The 16,812-nt window shown below is 43.0% G+C and overlaps 1 protein-coding gene across 1 annotated transcript in view; it reads right to left on the bottom strand.

Annotated features, from left to right (window-relative positions):
* col5a3a (collagen, type V, alpha 3a) overlaps nucleotides 1-16,812 on the bottom strand; it is an 81,117-nt gene that overhangs the window by 38,344 nt on the left and 25,961 nt on the right. The window contains exons 6-23 of the mRNA XM_058653136.1: nucleotides 15,376-15,780; nucleotides 14,451-14,564; nucleotides 14,258-14,374; nucleotides 14,107-14,160; nucleotides 13,976-14,017; nucleotides 12,929-12,991; nucleotides 12,054-12,128; nucleotides 11,804-11,887; nucleotides 10,662-10,718; nucleotides 9,806-9,859; nucleotides 9,620-9,673; nucleotides 9,434-9,487; nucleotides 7,714-7,767; nucleotides 7,372-7,425; nucleotides 6,740-6,784; nucleotides 3,979-4,032; nucleotides 2,928-2,972; nucleotides 2,615-2,668 (exon numbers count right to left, since the gene is read on the bottom strand). Of these exons, the coding sequence (XP_058509119.1) occupies nucleotides 2,615-2,668; nucleotides 2,928-2,972; nucleotides 3,979-4,032; nucleotides 6,740-6,784; nucleotides 7,372-7,425; nucleotides 7,714-7,767; nucleotides 9,434-9,487; nucleotides 9,620-9,673; nucleotides 9,806-9,859; nucleotides 10,662-10,718; nucleotides 11,804-11,887; nucleotides 12,054-12,128; nucleotides 12,929-12,991; nucleotides 13,976-14,017; nucleotides 14,107-14,160; nucleotides 14,258-14,374; nucleotides 14,451-14,564; nucleotides 15,376-15,780 (1,479 nt within the window). The remainder of the gene's footprint in view (nucleotides 1-2,614; nucleotides 2,669-2,927; nucleotides 2,973-3,978; nucleotides 4,033-6,739; nucleotides 6,785-7,371; nucleotides 7,426-7,713; nucleotides 7,768-9,433; nucleotides 9,488-9,619; nucleotides 9,674-9,805; nucleotides 9,860-10,661; nucleotides 10,719-11,803; nucleotides 11,888-12,053; nucleotides 12,129-12,928; nucleotides 12,992-13,975; nucleotides 14,018-14,106; nucleotides 14,161-14,257; nucleotides 14,375-14,450; nucleotides 14,565-15,375; nucleotides 15,781-16,812) is intronic.

The following is a 16,812-nucleotide window of genomic DNA, read 5'->3' as shown; positions in this document are numbered from 1 at the left end:
AGTACATCAGTCATCATCAAGACTGTGCAACATGAAGCGTATGACAAGGAGTTTAAGTGCCTGGCATCAGAAACCAACATTCCCAAGACCAGTCCACTTTGGTCTCTGGATCCTTTCATCGACACAGATGGATTGTTGAGAGTTGGAGGCCGTCTTTCTGAAGCAGATTTGGGACCCGATGAAAAGAGACCGTTCATCTTACCCGGACGCCACCACGTGGCCTCTCTCTTGGTGCATCACTTTCATGAGCAAACACAGCATCAGGGACGTCACTTCACCGAGGGGGCCATCCGATCAGCTGGATTTTGGATTGTTGGATGGAAGAGATGTGTGAGCAAGTTGATATTCGAATGTGTCACTTGTCGAAAACTCAGAGGAAAGTGTGAGGTTCAAAAGATGTCAAATCTTCCCCAGGACAGACTCAGCATGGAACCACCCTTCACGAACGTTGGCATGGATGTGTTTGGACCCTGGTCCGTGTCAGCACGACGCACAAGAGGAGGCCATGCTGAGAGTAAACGATGGGCAGTCATTTTCACCTGCTTATGCATCAGAGCTATTCACATTGAAGTTATCGAGTCTCTCGACTCCTCAAGCTTCATAAATGCATTCAGAAGATTTCTGGCGATCCGAGGACCTGTGAAGCAGATACGGTCTGACAGGGGGACTAATTTCATCGGAGCCTCCAAAGACTTGGGAATCCCCTCGAATGTGGACGAAAGGCCAGTCGAACAATTCCTTTCCGAACGTGGATGTGTCTGGACTTTCAACACCCCACACTCATCTCACATGGGGGGTGTATGGGAGAGGATGATTGGCATCACACGGCGCATTCTGGATTCTATGCTACTTCAAATGGTGTCTTCCAAGCTGACACATGAAGTGTTGACGACCTTTCTAGCAGAGGTTACTGCTATCGTGAACAACCGCCCTCTGGTACCTGTCTCTACAGATCCTACGGATCCCTTCGTTCTCACGCCTGCTTCACTGCTGAACCAGAAAACAGGCCCTTGCCCCGCTCCTATTGGAGACTTTGGGGACAAAGACTTACTCAAGCAGCAATGGCGCAGAGTCCAAAGTTTGTCCAACACATTCTGGCAAAGATGGCGCCAGCAGTATCTCTCAACGCTGCAGACTCGCAGAAAATGGATATCCGACCAACCAAGTCTGAAGAAAGGAAGTGTGGTGCTTCTCAGAGATGATCAATGCAAGAGGAACGACTGGCCCCTTGGCATTATCACAGATGTGTACCCTAGCAAGGATGGAAGGGTGCGGAAAGTACAAGTGAAAGTCATCAAAAAGAATGGACCGAACTTCTACATTAGACCTGTCAACCAGATGGTTTTGTTGATTCGTCCGGATAACTGAAAATTATGTGTTTTAGTTGTCGTGTCAAGTAGTGAAACCTCCAGGTTTCAGACGGGGAGTGTTCTGTTATCACTGTGTATTTTAAGACAGTTGAATGGTTAAATGTGGGAAAACTTGTTGAAAAGAAGTCCGTTGCTGCCACCTACTGGCGACTGTGAGAGCTGCCTGAGGATGTGTCGTTCTTTGATGATGTCATCAGTGAGAGCCCTCAGCTGAATCAAGGCATGGTCAGAGCTGCTGCATTTTGTTCTGCTCATGATAAAGTGGGTCTTTAACGGCATTGTCGGTGCGTATTCGCTTGGCAAGTGTTATTATTGTTGTCAGACAGTGTTGCTGAACATTAGACATTTATGTTATTGTTTGAATTATACTGTGAAGTATGTTTAGCATAAGGCTATGCTCACAGCTAATATCCTGTCATGTAATACAGTGTGTTCATTGCTGCTGTTGTCAAGTGCTCATGAGGGCATTGTATTTTACTTTCAGTTTTACCCGACTCCATATGACCTCAATAAAGAGCGTACAAGTTTCAACTCTCTTGTCACGTCGTCTTTTGGAGAGGAGTTTATTCTGACTGTCGACTCTAGCAAGGCGTTAGAGGCAGGGGACAGTACAGTCCCTTTTTGCCGGGGGGCAAGTCAAACTGTGGTACGTGTACCACCAGTGGTACACAAGCTTCCTCTGGTGGCACTTGGAGGAGAATCAGAAATACTGTTCTACTGTATATTAAACTAAGGGAATGTGAGTGCGTAGAAAATAATACTAAATAATATTAGGGTCACTTTATCGCTCCATGTTAATCTAATGTCACTATACCAGTGGGTGAAGTACATGTGAGGAAGAGGAGGAGGAGAGAGAAAATGATCTTATTGGGAATCAATCTGCCTCCAAACAGTAAAATAGTGACGTCATACAATAATAAAAAGGGAAAAATCTAGATGGAAGTGTCCTGAAGTGAAGGCCAACGAGGAGGAGTGGGTCTTTTAAGTCATTTTCAAGAGTGGCGGCTCGTTCCAAAGTTAAGAGGCAGCTGCAGAAAAGGCCAGATTGAGTTTTTAAGTCTGGATTTTGGCAACATCTAAAAGCTGTGAGAGCTTAGTATTATCTCAGGTGGCACTTGGCTCCATCTCTATTGAAAGGTTTATTAAAGGAATGACTGATCAATAATAATAATAATAATAATAACAACAAGTCGCCTTTAACAACAAGTCGCCTTTAAACTGTCACAGTGTTTTCGATCCCGTACCTGTTCTCCTGGATTTCCCTGCTGCCCTGGGGGCCCGATCTCTCCAGAGGAGCCCTGAGAAAGAACAAAAAAAAACACACTTAGTCACATGATCGTTGTCATAAACTCATTGTCGCATGACGATGGCGGACAGGTTCATTGTGAGGCCGCACTAAGCTGCCGCTGCTGCTGCTGATGATTCTCCTGCTGCTGCTGCTGCTGCTGATGATGTTACTGTGAGGTTCATCACGTCGTGATAACGTACTCTATATTAGTCACGGGTGTCGTTATATAATGGCATTTATGTGAATGAGATAATGTGTGGATGACTCACCTGGTTGCCCTTTGAACCTTGCACTCCATCAGTTCCAGTAATCCCCTGACAAAAGACGAGCAAACGGGACATTTTAACAACATTTTTTCACCCCTTGTGAAACATTCTTATTCTGGCAATAAGAATGTTTCACTTGCTTCCGCAAATCAAATTTAAAAGCCTTTTAAGAGCTTCTTTTTTTTTAGTACAACTTCGAATAGAATTTAATGCCAAGTGCACTAGCACAGTAGTTTCACACATTAAGACCTGAGGCTCCCTTTAAAAATAAGCTTTTTTTAAACAACGTTCTAAAAACCCGAGGGTTTGTCTGAAAGTGTCTGCAGTCATTTCTCAGTGTGGGAAACAGACTGAGACGAGATTTAAATGAAGCATTTTCAATGACATCAAATCTTTATGCAATAATTATAGAATCATTATGTTACTATTTTAACAGTGTATTAAAATGATTATTTACTATTATTATGTAAATAGATACTTCTAAGGACTTCTGAGGTAAACAGAAGTCAAGTTTAATCTCGACTTCTATTTTCCTCAAAATTCTGATTTAAATTTAAAATTATTTTATCACAACTTCTTTTTTCTTCAAAATTCTGACTTAAATTTATAATTCTTTAATCTCGACTTCTTTTTTCCTCAAAATTCTGACTTAAATTTAGAATTTCTTTAATCTCAACTTCTTTTTTCCTCAAAATTCTGACTTAAATTTAGAATTCTTTAATCTCAACTTCTTTTTTCTTTAGAATTCTTTAATCTCGAATTCTTTTTTCCTCAAAATTCTGACTTTTGACTAATTCTGACTAATTTTTTTAAAAGCCTCTATGTGAATTTCAAGGGCGTTTTGAGATATTTCAGGGGCGTTTTGAGATATTTCAAGGGCGTTTTGAGATATTTCAAGGGCGTTTTGCCCCTCGTCTGCAGTAATCTCACAGCCTCCATCAGTAGCCTCCTTGTTTATCTTCAATGGTACATGCTGTGATTTCACACACCAGACGAGAGGCTCTCTCTGAGACGGAACGGCTCTGATCTCGTAATCGAGGCGATGTTGACTTACGGGTTGTCCAGGTGTACCAGGTGGCCCCCTCGGCCCGACAAGACCCCGAGAACCCTGGAGACAAAACACAGCAAACAGTCAGCGGCTCATGTGGCATCCGCGATGAGACGGAGCGAGTGTGGAATACTAAACCACAAATGTCGAGGAAAAAAAAACAAAGACACAGAGAGTGTGGGAGAGAAACAGGGACACACGCACACACACACATGTGATATGTTACTCTGTGTACATGTGCTTCTGTTACAGCCACAGAGACTGTGCTAGTTTGTGCTTGCGCGCTCTGTTTTTGTCAGCCTCTCTCTTTGTAGGCTGGCCAAGCCACCTGTTCCAACGCCACATCTGTGATCTCCTGGGAAGTGATTGATATGGAAATATAATCATTCGGGCCAGGATTTTTATCTCTTCCCTCTCCGAATCTCTCCGTCTCTCTCTTTCTCTCTCTGTTTCTCCTCAACGCTCTTATCTCGCACGCCGCCGACCACATATCTGTCTGCGTCCCATCGCTTTCCCTCTCTCTCGTCAAAACCGCTCTCTCTCTCTCTCCCTCTCCTTTTTCCTTTCCTTCCCCGTGTTTTTGTCGTCTTACATGTCTTCTCGTACATGACTTCTTCCTGCGGTGGGTGATGCGTTTGCAGGGATGCACCCATGCTGAGCTTCACCCACTGGGAGACGGAGAGAGTGTGAGTCATAACTAATCAACCACTGTGCGCCATAAAGATACATCGCCAAAAAAACAACTGCCTATATATGATCCAAAAGTACACTGTGTGCATAAAAAAGAATGTTAATGTATACAATATAAACACACTCTGCCTACTACTGTATATTTTAGTGTTCCAGCTTTTTTCCCTCTCTCTTCATAATAAACAAGGCGAACATCCGGTGAATTACTGCATTTATAAGTTTATTGAATGCGCATGTGTAATTTTGTCGTTTCTCCTGTTGTGCGTGTACTATATTAGCAGTGGATTCTTGGTGTATTTGCAGAGGCTCTGCTGTAAGAAGCCGGATAAAACTTGTGCTAGAGCTTTAATTCCGGTGATCTCCTACAATCCCCTAAGCATCTGCAGCGAAAAGGAAAAAGAAAAAGAAAAAGAAAAATCACATGTTCCAGTGATTCTGCAGCGACGAAAGGGCATTTCTGTGAAACCAAAGCAAAGACTTTACACATATTATTTTGACTTTAAAGCTATAGAGCGAGGGCACGATTGCTTTTTAAGACACTTTTCATACTTTTTTCGGTTTGACTTGCTCGCGTGTCGTTCACCAATCACCAATCTGCCGCCCTAAGTAAGTAAGTGAGTGAGTTTGTGTATAGTTTAGGTATAGAAATTTAAAACCTTTTTTTTTATACACAAAATCAAGTTCAGGGATCAAAAGCAAATGGAAAGAAAACACAATACACAAGATAAGGAGGTAAACTAGAATAAATGCCTGATGGAATAAATGTGTTATTTTGTTATTTCATAAAATTGCATAAGAAGAGAGCATTCCATCAATCCGTAAAAAAACAGCTTGAAATACTCTGTTATGTATGTGTGCGATTCATAATTCATAATTGAGATACTTTCAAGGTTAGCTCTCGAAGACAAAGCCGCTGTCTTCCAGTAAAAGACGACAATCAGAAACTCAAAAACACAGACAATGATGGAAGAGTTTGTGTCTTCGCTCATTGGACGGATTGTAATACGCGTCATCTGGTCTTCAAAACTGGAGGAGTATATTCAATGATACTATACTTCAACTGAACTCATTACAAACTCCACGAGTTAACCCTTCTGTGACCAGGATTTGGCATGCGTACTTCTCATGACCGCAACTCCTAGAGTGCTTGAAAATTCAAAAACTATGGACTGGAGATCTTCCGCGCAACGACCGTCCAATCACAGACAAAGATTCACCAGCGCGTCACACGTTTGTGACGTCGGCTTCTTCCTGCCGGATATCGAAAGTGAAAGTTTTCTTGGAAAAAGGAGCAGAAGAAGAACTCACTCATTGAACATTTTTTGTGTGTTTAGTGTTTCAGAAACAAATGTACGGGTCCAAGCTTTAAAGCTGCTGTCAGCCATGTTGTCTTTGTTCAGTTTCCCTCACTAATGCTTTCAGTAACGGGGTTAAATTCTCGCAGATTCATGGTTGTTGAAAGATTTACGCCTGCAGTCTACACGACCACATCATTTTAGAACAGTGTTTCCCAAAGACTGGGTCGGGACCCACAGATGGGTCGCAGTCGATTTTTTTGGGGTCCCAAAAACTAATTTGCAGAATTTTCTGGGTGCAGATTTTTTGGATCACATACATAAAACAAACGTCTTGTGGTAATGATTTGTTTACTAATTTAAAATGACATCAGTTGTATAGTGTTATCGTACAGAAAAGGCTGTAAATGAGTCACTTCTCTCTTGTGATTTGGCTCCACGTTCAAAAAGTTGTGGTGAAAGTGATTTAATGTCTCACAAAATGTATAAAAACAGTGTTTAGTTTGAAAAATGAGGACCTACAGTTTGTCAAAGTTACTCACATTCACTCCCCGATTGGTTCCTTTTGCAACAACTCCACAGTTAGATGTGGAAAAATGTCTTCTTTTTTTTTTTTTTTAATTAAAAGCAGTCGTATGGACGTAGCCCGAGAGACTCGGGTCACTGAGCAAACATTCATACATCAGTAATGGCTGCCTGAATAACAATAGACGTGACATATGATTTGAATGGAGTGGTGTGTGTCTGTGTGTGTCTGTGCTCTCTGAGGGAACATTACTCACAGGTTCGCCGGGCTGTCCTCTCGGCCCCACGGGTCCATCGGATCCCTGAAATAAATAAGAAAGAGGGAAAACGCCATGAACACATAAATAAATCTCACACCCGTGCGTCTCTCGGATGTAAACCGCGGGTCGGTTACATTTATATCCCCACAGACATTATCTGCCAAAATAGCTCATTAGGAAAATTCCTCGTCTGACAGATAAGGCTCAGCTCTCATCGAGCAAAGACTAATAGCCCGCGCTCTCAAACTTCACCCGCCCATCTGTGCAGAGTGATAACATCTCGATTGAGCGCCTATCTTTCATATTTTCACTCCTGTGTCAGGGATGCAACGCCCGGCTTTCATGTCTTTCTTTTCTTTCTTTTTTTTGGAAATGTAACCTCGATACCGAGCGAACTCTGGCCAGCGTAGTGGAATTAAAAATTCAGCTGTTTATTCAGCAAAAAAAAAAAAACCCTGCTTTGATCTGCAGTGCTTCAACCATCAAAAGTGTTCCATTTTTGTTGTTGTGGGAAGGATTTTCTCACTTACCTCTGTGAGATTAAAGGACAATTTAGGAGAAACAAAGTACCGTGGTGTGTGTGTGTGTGTGTGTTCTGGGTAAAGTTCTAGACGGTACTGAGCACTCACCTTCTCTCCTGGCTCTCCGGCAGGCCCATACGGACCAGGCTTCCCTCTGTCCCCCTACAAGACAAACGCATTAGCTGCAAGCCTCCAGATATTTGAGTGCAGTGCAGCGTCAGGCAGATGCTGTCTGTCCGTCTGTCTGTCTGTCTGTCTGTCTGTCTGTCTGTGTGTCTGTGTGTCTGTCATCGCAGAAATCCCAGCAATCATCGTGATCATAATATGCAAATAAACATCTGCCCCGGCGAAGGGCGAGGCAAGTCGTCCACAGGCGCCGCTTTAGCGTTGTTGGCGCCCAGAATGGCAGAATAAATGCGGTGACATGTCACATTATCAAATTTGACTTACTCTATGTCCCTTGTTTCCTGGGAGACCTGGCAGGCCGTCAAAACCCCTGTCACCCTGAGAAGTAATAGAGAAGCATTAAACCTTGAAACACACACACACACACACAGTGAGTTAATGTGTAAACATTAGCAGAATTGTCCTGAAAGTCTCCCCTGGCAGAGCCGTCCCATCTGCTCTCAGATTAGCTGTAGGTCTGCTAAAATGCTGTTCTGACTGATAAAGACTGGGCTGTTCTGTCAGAGCGGCATCAGGGGAGCCTGATTTATTTACTAAGCTCTTCCTGCAGCTGTGAGGTATCGAGTTGCCTCATTGTCAATACATATAATAAACCGCGGGGCTGCAGGACGGCTGGAGGCTAACACTCGCGGAGCGGAGACGGTTCGTTATCGCGCAAGACCTCGCCGCGTAAACACGCGTGATGTCGCCGTGTGTGCGCGGCGACGACCGGCATCAGTAATAATGGTGCAAAGTAACTTTCACACAGGAAAAGTCAAACCAAACTAGTCTGGGTGCAGCTTAACACCGGTGTACGGAGTCAAGTTCAAGCAGAAAATGACTCTGGGAGACGTGAAAGTCACTGTTTTAGGGAAAGTCTCGAGTTGATCTATCTGTTGATTATTTTCTCGTTTAATCGAGTTGTTTGGTTCATACAATGTTAGAAAATGTTGATCGTTGTTTCTCAAATGTCTTCTTTTGTCCACAAACCAAAATGATTCAGTTTTGATGATTTCTTTCACACATTTAAGAAGCTGAATAATGTAGAGAACCTTGTATTAATTATTTAAAAAAGTACTGAAGTATTCAAATTAAATGTTTTAGTTCAAGCTGAAGTGCATAACTGTTGGTGGTTTTATTGTCTCTAACTGGTCTTTACGGACAGAAATGATCGTCACATGATTTGTTTGCTGCGTCCTTCGTGTGAAAACAGGCTCTGTCAGGCAAAACTATCAGACCTGACTGAGGGAGAGTTTGTCTCTATGAAGTCTTTTTTCAAGCAGTAGATTTCACTCCTGACACTTTTTGTGGATGCTTCTCTGCGTTTTCATTGAAACGCCGACCTGTTTGAAAGAAAAACCTAAACACAGAATCGAGCTGACCTGGGTTCTCAGCGTGTACCCCCCCCCCCGCCCCCACCAGTTATTACCCAGCAATAACAGAAGACGCTTCGACAAAGAAGTATAAGACAAAAACGACTGTCGTATTTTATGTAAAATAATGTAATACTCTTAAGTTCATCGATGCCAGGAAGATTCATGATTTATGGTGACCGCACAATACCAACAAGCTGAAACAAAGCATATCGCCACCTAGTGTAGCTAAAGCAGAAATACTTCACAATAAATCGAATGACAATAGTTGAATGAGGTTGAAACGATGAACAAATGATCATTATTCATTTAGGAAACAGAGTAAAAGCTGTTGGAAATACAAAAATTAAAGTAAAGAGCTCATTTTTCAGTTATTGTCTCAACTTTTTCCCTCTCTGGCAACAAAGACACTGATTCTCCAGCTTCCTACAACAGCTCAAGTGAAATTACCATAATAACGTCATGTGGGCGTTGACGTGCAACCTCCCATCTTTCAGAAACAGTTTTGCACAAACCGTCGTATAATTACGGTGACGCGAAGTGTGCTTGCGCTAACGTGTCGTCTGCGACACGCTCGGGGTTAAAGGGTTAAAGAGCAGTAACGAGTAATTATTTCATCACTGCTGTTTTACCTTCGAGCCAGTTTCACCCGGAGCTCCACGACCTCCGTCCACTCCTGCTCGACCCTGCGAGAAGTAAAACCCCAGTTACAAATAAAGCCTCACATCAGCAAACATCGGTGTGCTCTCCACACAACATGCAGACACAGAGCTTTTCTTTCCAGCACAGACACCTGCACTGCTCAACACATCCCTCACCCTTTTTCCTGGTTTCCCATCAAATCCAGGAGGGCCTGGAGAACCACGTGGTCCCTGCGAGGGAGGAAGGATAAATGTGGAAAAAACGAGGACAAAAGGAAATCAATTGTATTATAAAAGAGGGGGGGGGGAGAAGGGTGTGATGATGTAAGCCAGTGGTGAGGAGGAAATAATATGTGGTCTTACAGCAGGACCACTGTCTCCACTGTCTCCTTTGAGTCCAGAGGGACCAGGAAGACCCTGGAAAAATGAAAACGAAAAGTGTTTTTCAAGTGCGACAAAGGTGTGCAAAGGATTAAATCACTGTAAAAATGTGGATTAGCGATTTGCACGGTCAATTCCAAATGGATTCATAGAAAATCCTCTTTGCTTTTTTGTCACACTGCACGTTTGAAGTAAATAAAGTGGAGCCCCCTGCCTGACAACGTGAGGACCTGCACCACTTCTATTCTATCTATTAAACCTATTAATATCACTATGTGATTTATCTATCTAAAGCCAAATGTAAATATTTGTAGAAACATAAAATATTCAACATAAAGCACCTGCTGTTAATCCTGTAAATACATGTTAATAATAACTCATGTGACGTAAACTTACCGCCTTAATTCATTTATTAAGTAGCTATTTGTTACATTGTTTTACTATGACTATTATTGGGTTCTTTTTGGTTTTCTTAACGTAGGTACACGTAAAAATATACATGTTCGCACACGTGTAAATATGTGGATGTACGTCTGTAGGTAAAAACATTTTGTATGTTACAGATTTCCAAATATTCCTCTATAAAAAGTTGAAAATGGTGATGAATTATTAAATTATATGGTTTGTGTGTCATTGTTATTGTGACTCCCACAGTGAGAAAAACCGACAGTAATTATTATTCAGAAATAAGATAGGATTCCACAGCTGAGCAGCATATTATATACATATTGAGTCAGAGCTCGTGTCTGGTCGGCCAGAATGTGAAGCATGAGGTCAAAGTTCACACGAGCCCTTGAGCTATGATGCAAATTTGGTCAAGGACGGATGAGTGTCTCACCACTGGGCCCGGTCGTCCTGTGAGACCCATCGGACCTGGAGGTCCCTTCATGGACAGCTGGGGAAAAAAAACACATGCAACACTGGTGTTAAAGATATAATATGTAACATATCTAAAAAAAAATGTATCCAACACTCTTTAAATCCATAGAAATCTGTATTTAGATTGAAGCTAATGGACCATTTCATTGATTTTGTTGCCATCTGCTTTGCAGAGCTGCTGCTATAGTTTCCATAGGGTTTGCCTTTGAAAATGTCCATAAATCATAAACCTTTAACTGCTCAAACGGGTCGCAAACTTGCAGGCTGTGGGCTACATGTGGCCCTCTTAATATCAAGCATGCATTTCTGTATGTTTTAGATTGATTTGGCATGATAAAAACATTTTTAGTGTAAATCATATCAACACAAATACTTTTATTCTACAGAAAGATTGCTGTTATTGCTATATCATGATGGAGAATCGTCATATAATTTGAAGCTCTTTGACTTTTTTTCACTTGACTGACCCCCTCCTGTCCAGACAACGTGGTCATTGGAGTTTGTGACCCCTGCTCTAAATGTACTCAGTAAGTCATCATGACTATTCAGTGTGAAGGTCCCCAGGTCTGCTGGTCCTGCACATATGTTTTAGAATAAAAGCCATTTTTGGGGAAAAACAAACTGAAACAGAAACGTTTCTGAGCGTTTGTGTTTAAAAAAAAAAGCTGATCACTGTGCGGTGTAAGCAACCTTAACACTTGACATTTTAAAAGCTGAAAAACAAAGCGACTTCGGGAAAAAACCACCGAGAGCATGCGTCACATCATCATCCCACGTTACTCCCCGATGTCATCAGACTCGGTCTTTTGTTATTGTTTTCATTGCGAGACAGAGACAGAGACACCTAGAGGCAGTAATTATACACTCTGTAGTTAAAATATGGCTTTTATTTAACCGGTAATCTATTAATTGTATATTATTTAACCGGTAATTAGTAGTTTAAGTAGATTTAATTTACAGAAAAGTAATAATGATGCAAATATTTAGCAGATTAACACAGAGTGACAGCATTACAGATCGCTATTTAGGCGTTGAGGGGGTTAGTATTTAAAAATGTATGTTTCCTGAGCGACTTGCTCATGACAACACAGCGCTGTGTACCTGAGCCTGCTGCAGGATGGCCTGTGCCTGTGCTTCCTGTGGAGACACTGCTGGTCCCTTCTGGGAATCACCTCCATACTGGAACTGGAGGCAGTGGAAGCAAGAAAAAAAAAAAAATCAGTTCCCAGTGTTCCAATGAAGCTCAATCACACAGCCCCCCCTTGTGGTCGTACCGCGACACCACACTGGGGGGAGAAAAAAAAAAAAAGCTATGAGAGTGTTGTGCCCTCAAGTGAGCTTTAAATCTCACCGGCAGCATCAGCAGGGTTCCTGGAGGACCTGGAATCCCATCAGCCCCAGGAATACCAGAACGCCCTGGAGGACCCTGGAAACAGAAGACAGAGGTAAACATAGCATTGATTTTGTCCTGTAACTGTAAGTACAGCACATATACTGTATACACAGAGAGTGTAGATAATATTATACGTTCTTTGACACCTCTGTTTGATCAGTTATGAAATGTAGTCCAATAAATAATAGTTATTCTATAGAACAATAAAAAAGTAAACTCAAAGCTATTATGAAATTGACATGAGTAGAAACAGCAACAGGTACATCACTAAACATGGAGAAGTGAATGTGGACACACGCCACCCTCACCTTCCTCATTGTTCCTTCCTTCCTAAAGCTATATTTAATCAACATATCGGCCCAGATAATACACAGGAGTTACAGACGCCTGAGCCGAAAGGATTATTCAAACTCTAGATAAAGAACTGGACAGAGGAGTGAGAAAGAGGCGGAGTCACAAACCAGCGACCTGCACCTGACTGAAGGTGTGTCCTGTTACACCTATTTTCATTTTTATCTTTAGGAACAAAATGCATCTGGCGAATTTATTGCGTGGGACTAAAAGTATGATGAGCCTGAACGCCACGGAGACCGACAATCATCCCCAACGGAGTGTGTTCCATTGTGATGAATCACACACACACACACAGTATGAGAATCAGTATCAGGTCAAACATGTGTGAGTCAGCTTTGGTCACTGAAGATCAGCAGGTTCAGTTCAGGGAACCAGGACATTGTGTTCACATCACTTAAGAGACATGGGTCAAAAAACTGAAGTCCAACAGAAACCAATGGATGGAAACCAACCAGCTCCTAATCCTAAACAACACTCACCACTTCACCAGGATCTCCCCAGGGTCCTGGAGGTCCTGTTGGTCCAGCTGGGCCATCGAGTCCCTGTGAAGAAGAAGAATGTTTTCAATGACATTCTACATGACATTCTACTTCAGTATCAAGAAAGTCTGAAATCCACAACTGACAATAATCCCTTTGTATTGTCCCTTAATTGTTACAAGCACTTATCCACTGTAGTCTGGACTTAAATCATTCACTGTTGTCACCAAGATTCAGTGTGGACATTGTCTGGTTACCAGACCCCAGATTATCTAATGTAGCAGGAGATCTCGCTCTTAGCCTGCTGTGTCCTAATATGGGCTCACTCGAACATTGTTCAGAACTAGAGCTGCAACTAAAGACTATTTTCATAATCGATTCATCTGTCAATTATTTTCTCGATTAATCGATTAATCGTGTGGGCCATAAAAATATCAGAAAACCTTAAAAAATGTTCGTCAAACTTGGAAATGATGATGTTCTCAAATGTCTTATGTCCACAAACCAAAATGATTCACTTTTTATGATTTCTGTGTTATCCAGAGCAAAGAAATGAAGAAAATATTCACATTTAAGAAGCTTAAACAATCAGAATTCTAATCTCATGAAAAAAGCTTCAAACTGATTATCGATTGATTGTTTCAGCTCTATTCAGAACATATCCAGAGATTTGGTAGCCAGGGAGCCAGGGGTGGTCGCCATCTTGCACCGCCATGTTTCAAACAGACAAACCAGCTAAGTTTCGCCAGGAAGGAAGAACGACGTCTTTTTTATAGATTCCTGCTTCATCTGGGGAAAGGGAGGAGTTTCCTCAAGTGGTTACAATCTGCACTCTCACCAATAGATGTCACTAATTCTAACACACTTGGGCCATGAAGTGTCATTTGTGCGTCATACGCCAGCGTGACCCGGCCCAACTCTCTCAGTTTCCTTGTAAGGAAACACCACGCGATACCACACATGCTCCATTATACTGAATCATGTAAAAATAAGGAATCATTGTTTTCTCTCTCTTTCCCATTATCGACAGGAAGCGTTGACTCTTACCTGTGGCCCTGGTAGACCTGGCGGTCCCTCCACTAACATACCCTGGAGACAAGCAACACACAGAACAGTTAATACCCACAACAAAAGCTACTAGACTATGCATGAAATGTGAAATGCCTCCAGCAACTCACCGGCTCAATAATAGCTGGCTCTCCTTTCTCGCCTTTCTCTCCTCTGGGTCTGGCCTGAGGTGGAGAAACAGATGAGAAGAAGAAGTAAGATTGTGCCTGATATAAATCAACACAGGCAGCTGAAGACGAGGCCACTCAGGATTTACTGTACCTCTCCATCCCAAGTGTCGGCTTCCTCTCGCTCCGCAAAGCCAAATCCGTCTCCGTCCGAGTACGCTTCGTATTCCTCGTAGTCTGACTCGTTCTTGTAATCGTCATATTCAAGAATCTGTGGAATCATCATCACATCAACCTCCCGGCGTTTACACGCCGAGGTGATGACGTTTCCTGTCAAATACACTCACCTCGTAATCTGTCACATTAGGGCCCACGGTTACCATGGAAACTGAGAGGTCATCATACAGAGCATCATCGGTGTACTCCTCCTCCGCCACTGGCTCCTTCGCCGGTTTGTCCACCTGTGAGCCGACACGCGAGCTTCAATAAGTTACGGATGATATGCAACAGGGGACATTAAGTGCTTCTTGGAGCGTTCCGTGATAAATGTTATGTTGGATTTCATGGAAATGTGCTGGTTATCCAGGTCAACAGGTGTGCAGTTAATGACATTGCTGCTGCCGTGTGAGTGCCAGGGCCACAGGAACAGCACGGACGTGGACAATGTTTACTTGGCATATTAGAGAATGACAAACATGAAGGAGAAAACATCCCGTGTTTGTTGACGTGCGAACTTTAGATTGGATTTTTAACGGGTGTGGAATATTAATGGTTTGATTTAAAGGTCCAGTGTGAAAGGTCTATCGAATGAGACGGAACACATCCTCTCCACAAGTACATTTGTACACACACGTGTGAAATAATCACTTTTAATTCAAATTCATTTTGTTTTTTTGTGCGCCAACATAACACCCTCCACTAGATGGTGCACGTGGAGGTGGCGGTAGAGTGGAGAGAGTTGGGATTTTTCCGCCACTGTAGCTCCCTTACACGCTTACACGCAGCGCAATCTGCAGAGTCACCATTAGACGTCACTCATTCTTACACACTGAACCTTTAAATCATTTAGTATACTCTCTGTGGACGGATGCTTTCTCCATGTTTTCTGGGTGGTGGTGATTAGGTTGATGCTGGTTAGTGCTGGTGGTGGAAAGCGACTGGTGAGGGAGAGGAGGTGCTCACTATTGTTAGGAGGTATTAGAAGGGGGGGGGGGGGGGGGATTAGAGCGGTGAGGAGAGGGAGGGAGGGCATCTACAGGCAGGTGTTTCTACCTCCGCAGTTACCACTGATTCGGGCAGCGCACTGAGCGCCACAGTGGGGGCCCCGGTTGTGGTGTCAGGTTGGTGTGTGGGCACCTCCGTGAGCGCCTCTGCGAAGACTTCAGAGGGAAGAGGGACAGATTCTTGGGTGCTCTCGATTTCGGGTACGTCCGTGGGGTGGAAAGGCTCCTGCGACAGAAACTCGGGCAGTGTCGTGGAAACTCGTAGAAATCCATCCTCGAGGACCTCCTCTTCATGCTTCTTCTTCCTGGATCCCTTCTTTTTGCCCTTGCCTTTGCGTTTGCCCTTGTCTCTCTTCTTTTTGTTCTTCTTGCCCTTCCTGTCCTTTTTAGTCCCGTCCTTCGCTTCGCCCGGCTGGGAGCTTTGCATCGAGGCATCAGAACTAAGTGGAGACTTCTTTTTATGCAAATGAGGAGGGGATCATTTGAAGCCACGGGTGTGTGGGGGGGGGAGAGAAAACAGACATGTTGTAAATAAAAGTACAAATTGAGAAAACAGGACGGTGACATTTCTGAAATATTAGGCGTTTGAGAAGCTCAGCAGGAGAGTGTCTGTAAATAATTAAGCTTAATTATTATTGAGCTTCAGCCTTTTCCTTTTTTTTTTGGACATTGATTTTTTTTTTAAATGTATGTTGAACAAAACGAAAATAAACTCATTCATTTACATTCTGCTGAAGAAGACCTGAAACTAGTGGTTTGGGACCATTAACTCCTCGAGGGGAAAATGTTTACTGACGTTATAAATCAAGAGTGAATTAGAAGGTAGTGCTCCCATAAACGTCCATTCAAACAGAGTGAAACAGGGGGCGACCTCTTTCTCCTTATTAACTATTTATAATATACATAGAGAGGTAAACAAATATATATTTAAAACTTTTTGTGTGAATTAGCTAAAGAAACAAACACAGAGTTACTTCCTTTCAGTCAAAGCAGAAAAAGACACGTTTGCTGATAGAGTAAGGAGGTCACACAGTGCACGCTCCTGCACATATTCCCAGTCACATCATCCCCTCGGCCTCCAGAGTGATGACTCTTGTGTCAGAAATGTGAATGTGCGTCCACTTCCCCTGTCTGTGGAAAACATCACTGATGTGATTTAGCTCCACTTGTAAACAAGGTCATGGAGTAAAGGCAGAGTGATGGGAAGTAGGTCAGTGGGGTGACAGATGTCGACGTGTTCTGGAGACGCAGCTCATCGCTCAGCTGTACTTCCCATAAACGCCAGCTGGATGATGATGGAAAACGGCCTCACGCGAACATTAATGGACCGCGCACGGGGGAGCGACGGCAGTGTAGCACCGAACGAGCGCACGATCGGTCAAAGCATCGCAAAATAATTCATACCTGTGATTGATTCCAATATGTCTGTGCATACCTCAGGAGGGGAAGGAGCTCCTTTATCACGTTTGAGTTACGAGTGTGTGTT

Source organism: Solea solea, chromosome 16, assembly GCF_958295425.1.
Source record: "Solea solea chromosome 16, fSolSol10.1, whole genome shotgun sequence".
In the NCBI taxonomy this organism is placed as follows: Eukaryota; Metazoa; Chordata; class Actinopteri; order Pleuronectiformes; family Soleidae; genus Solea; species Solea solea.
Note: the sequence above shows the minus strand (reverse complement) of the source record. Positions and strands in the feature narration are given on the sequence as shown.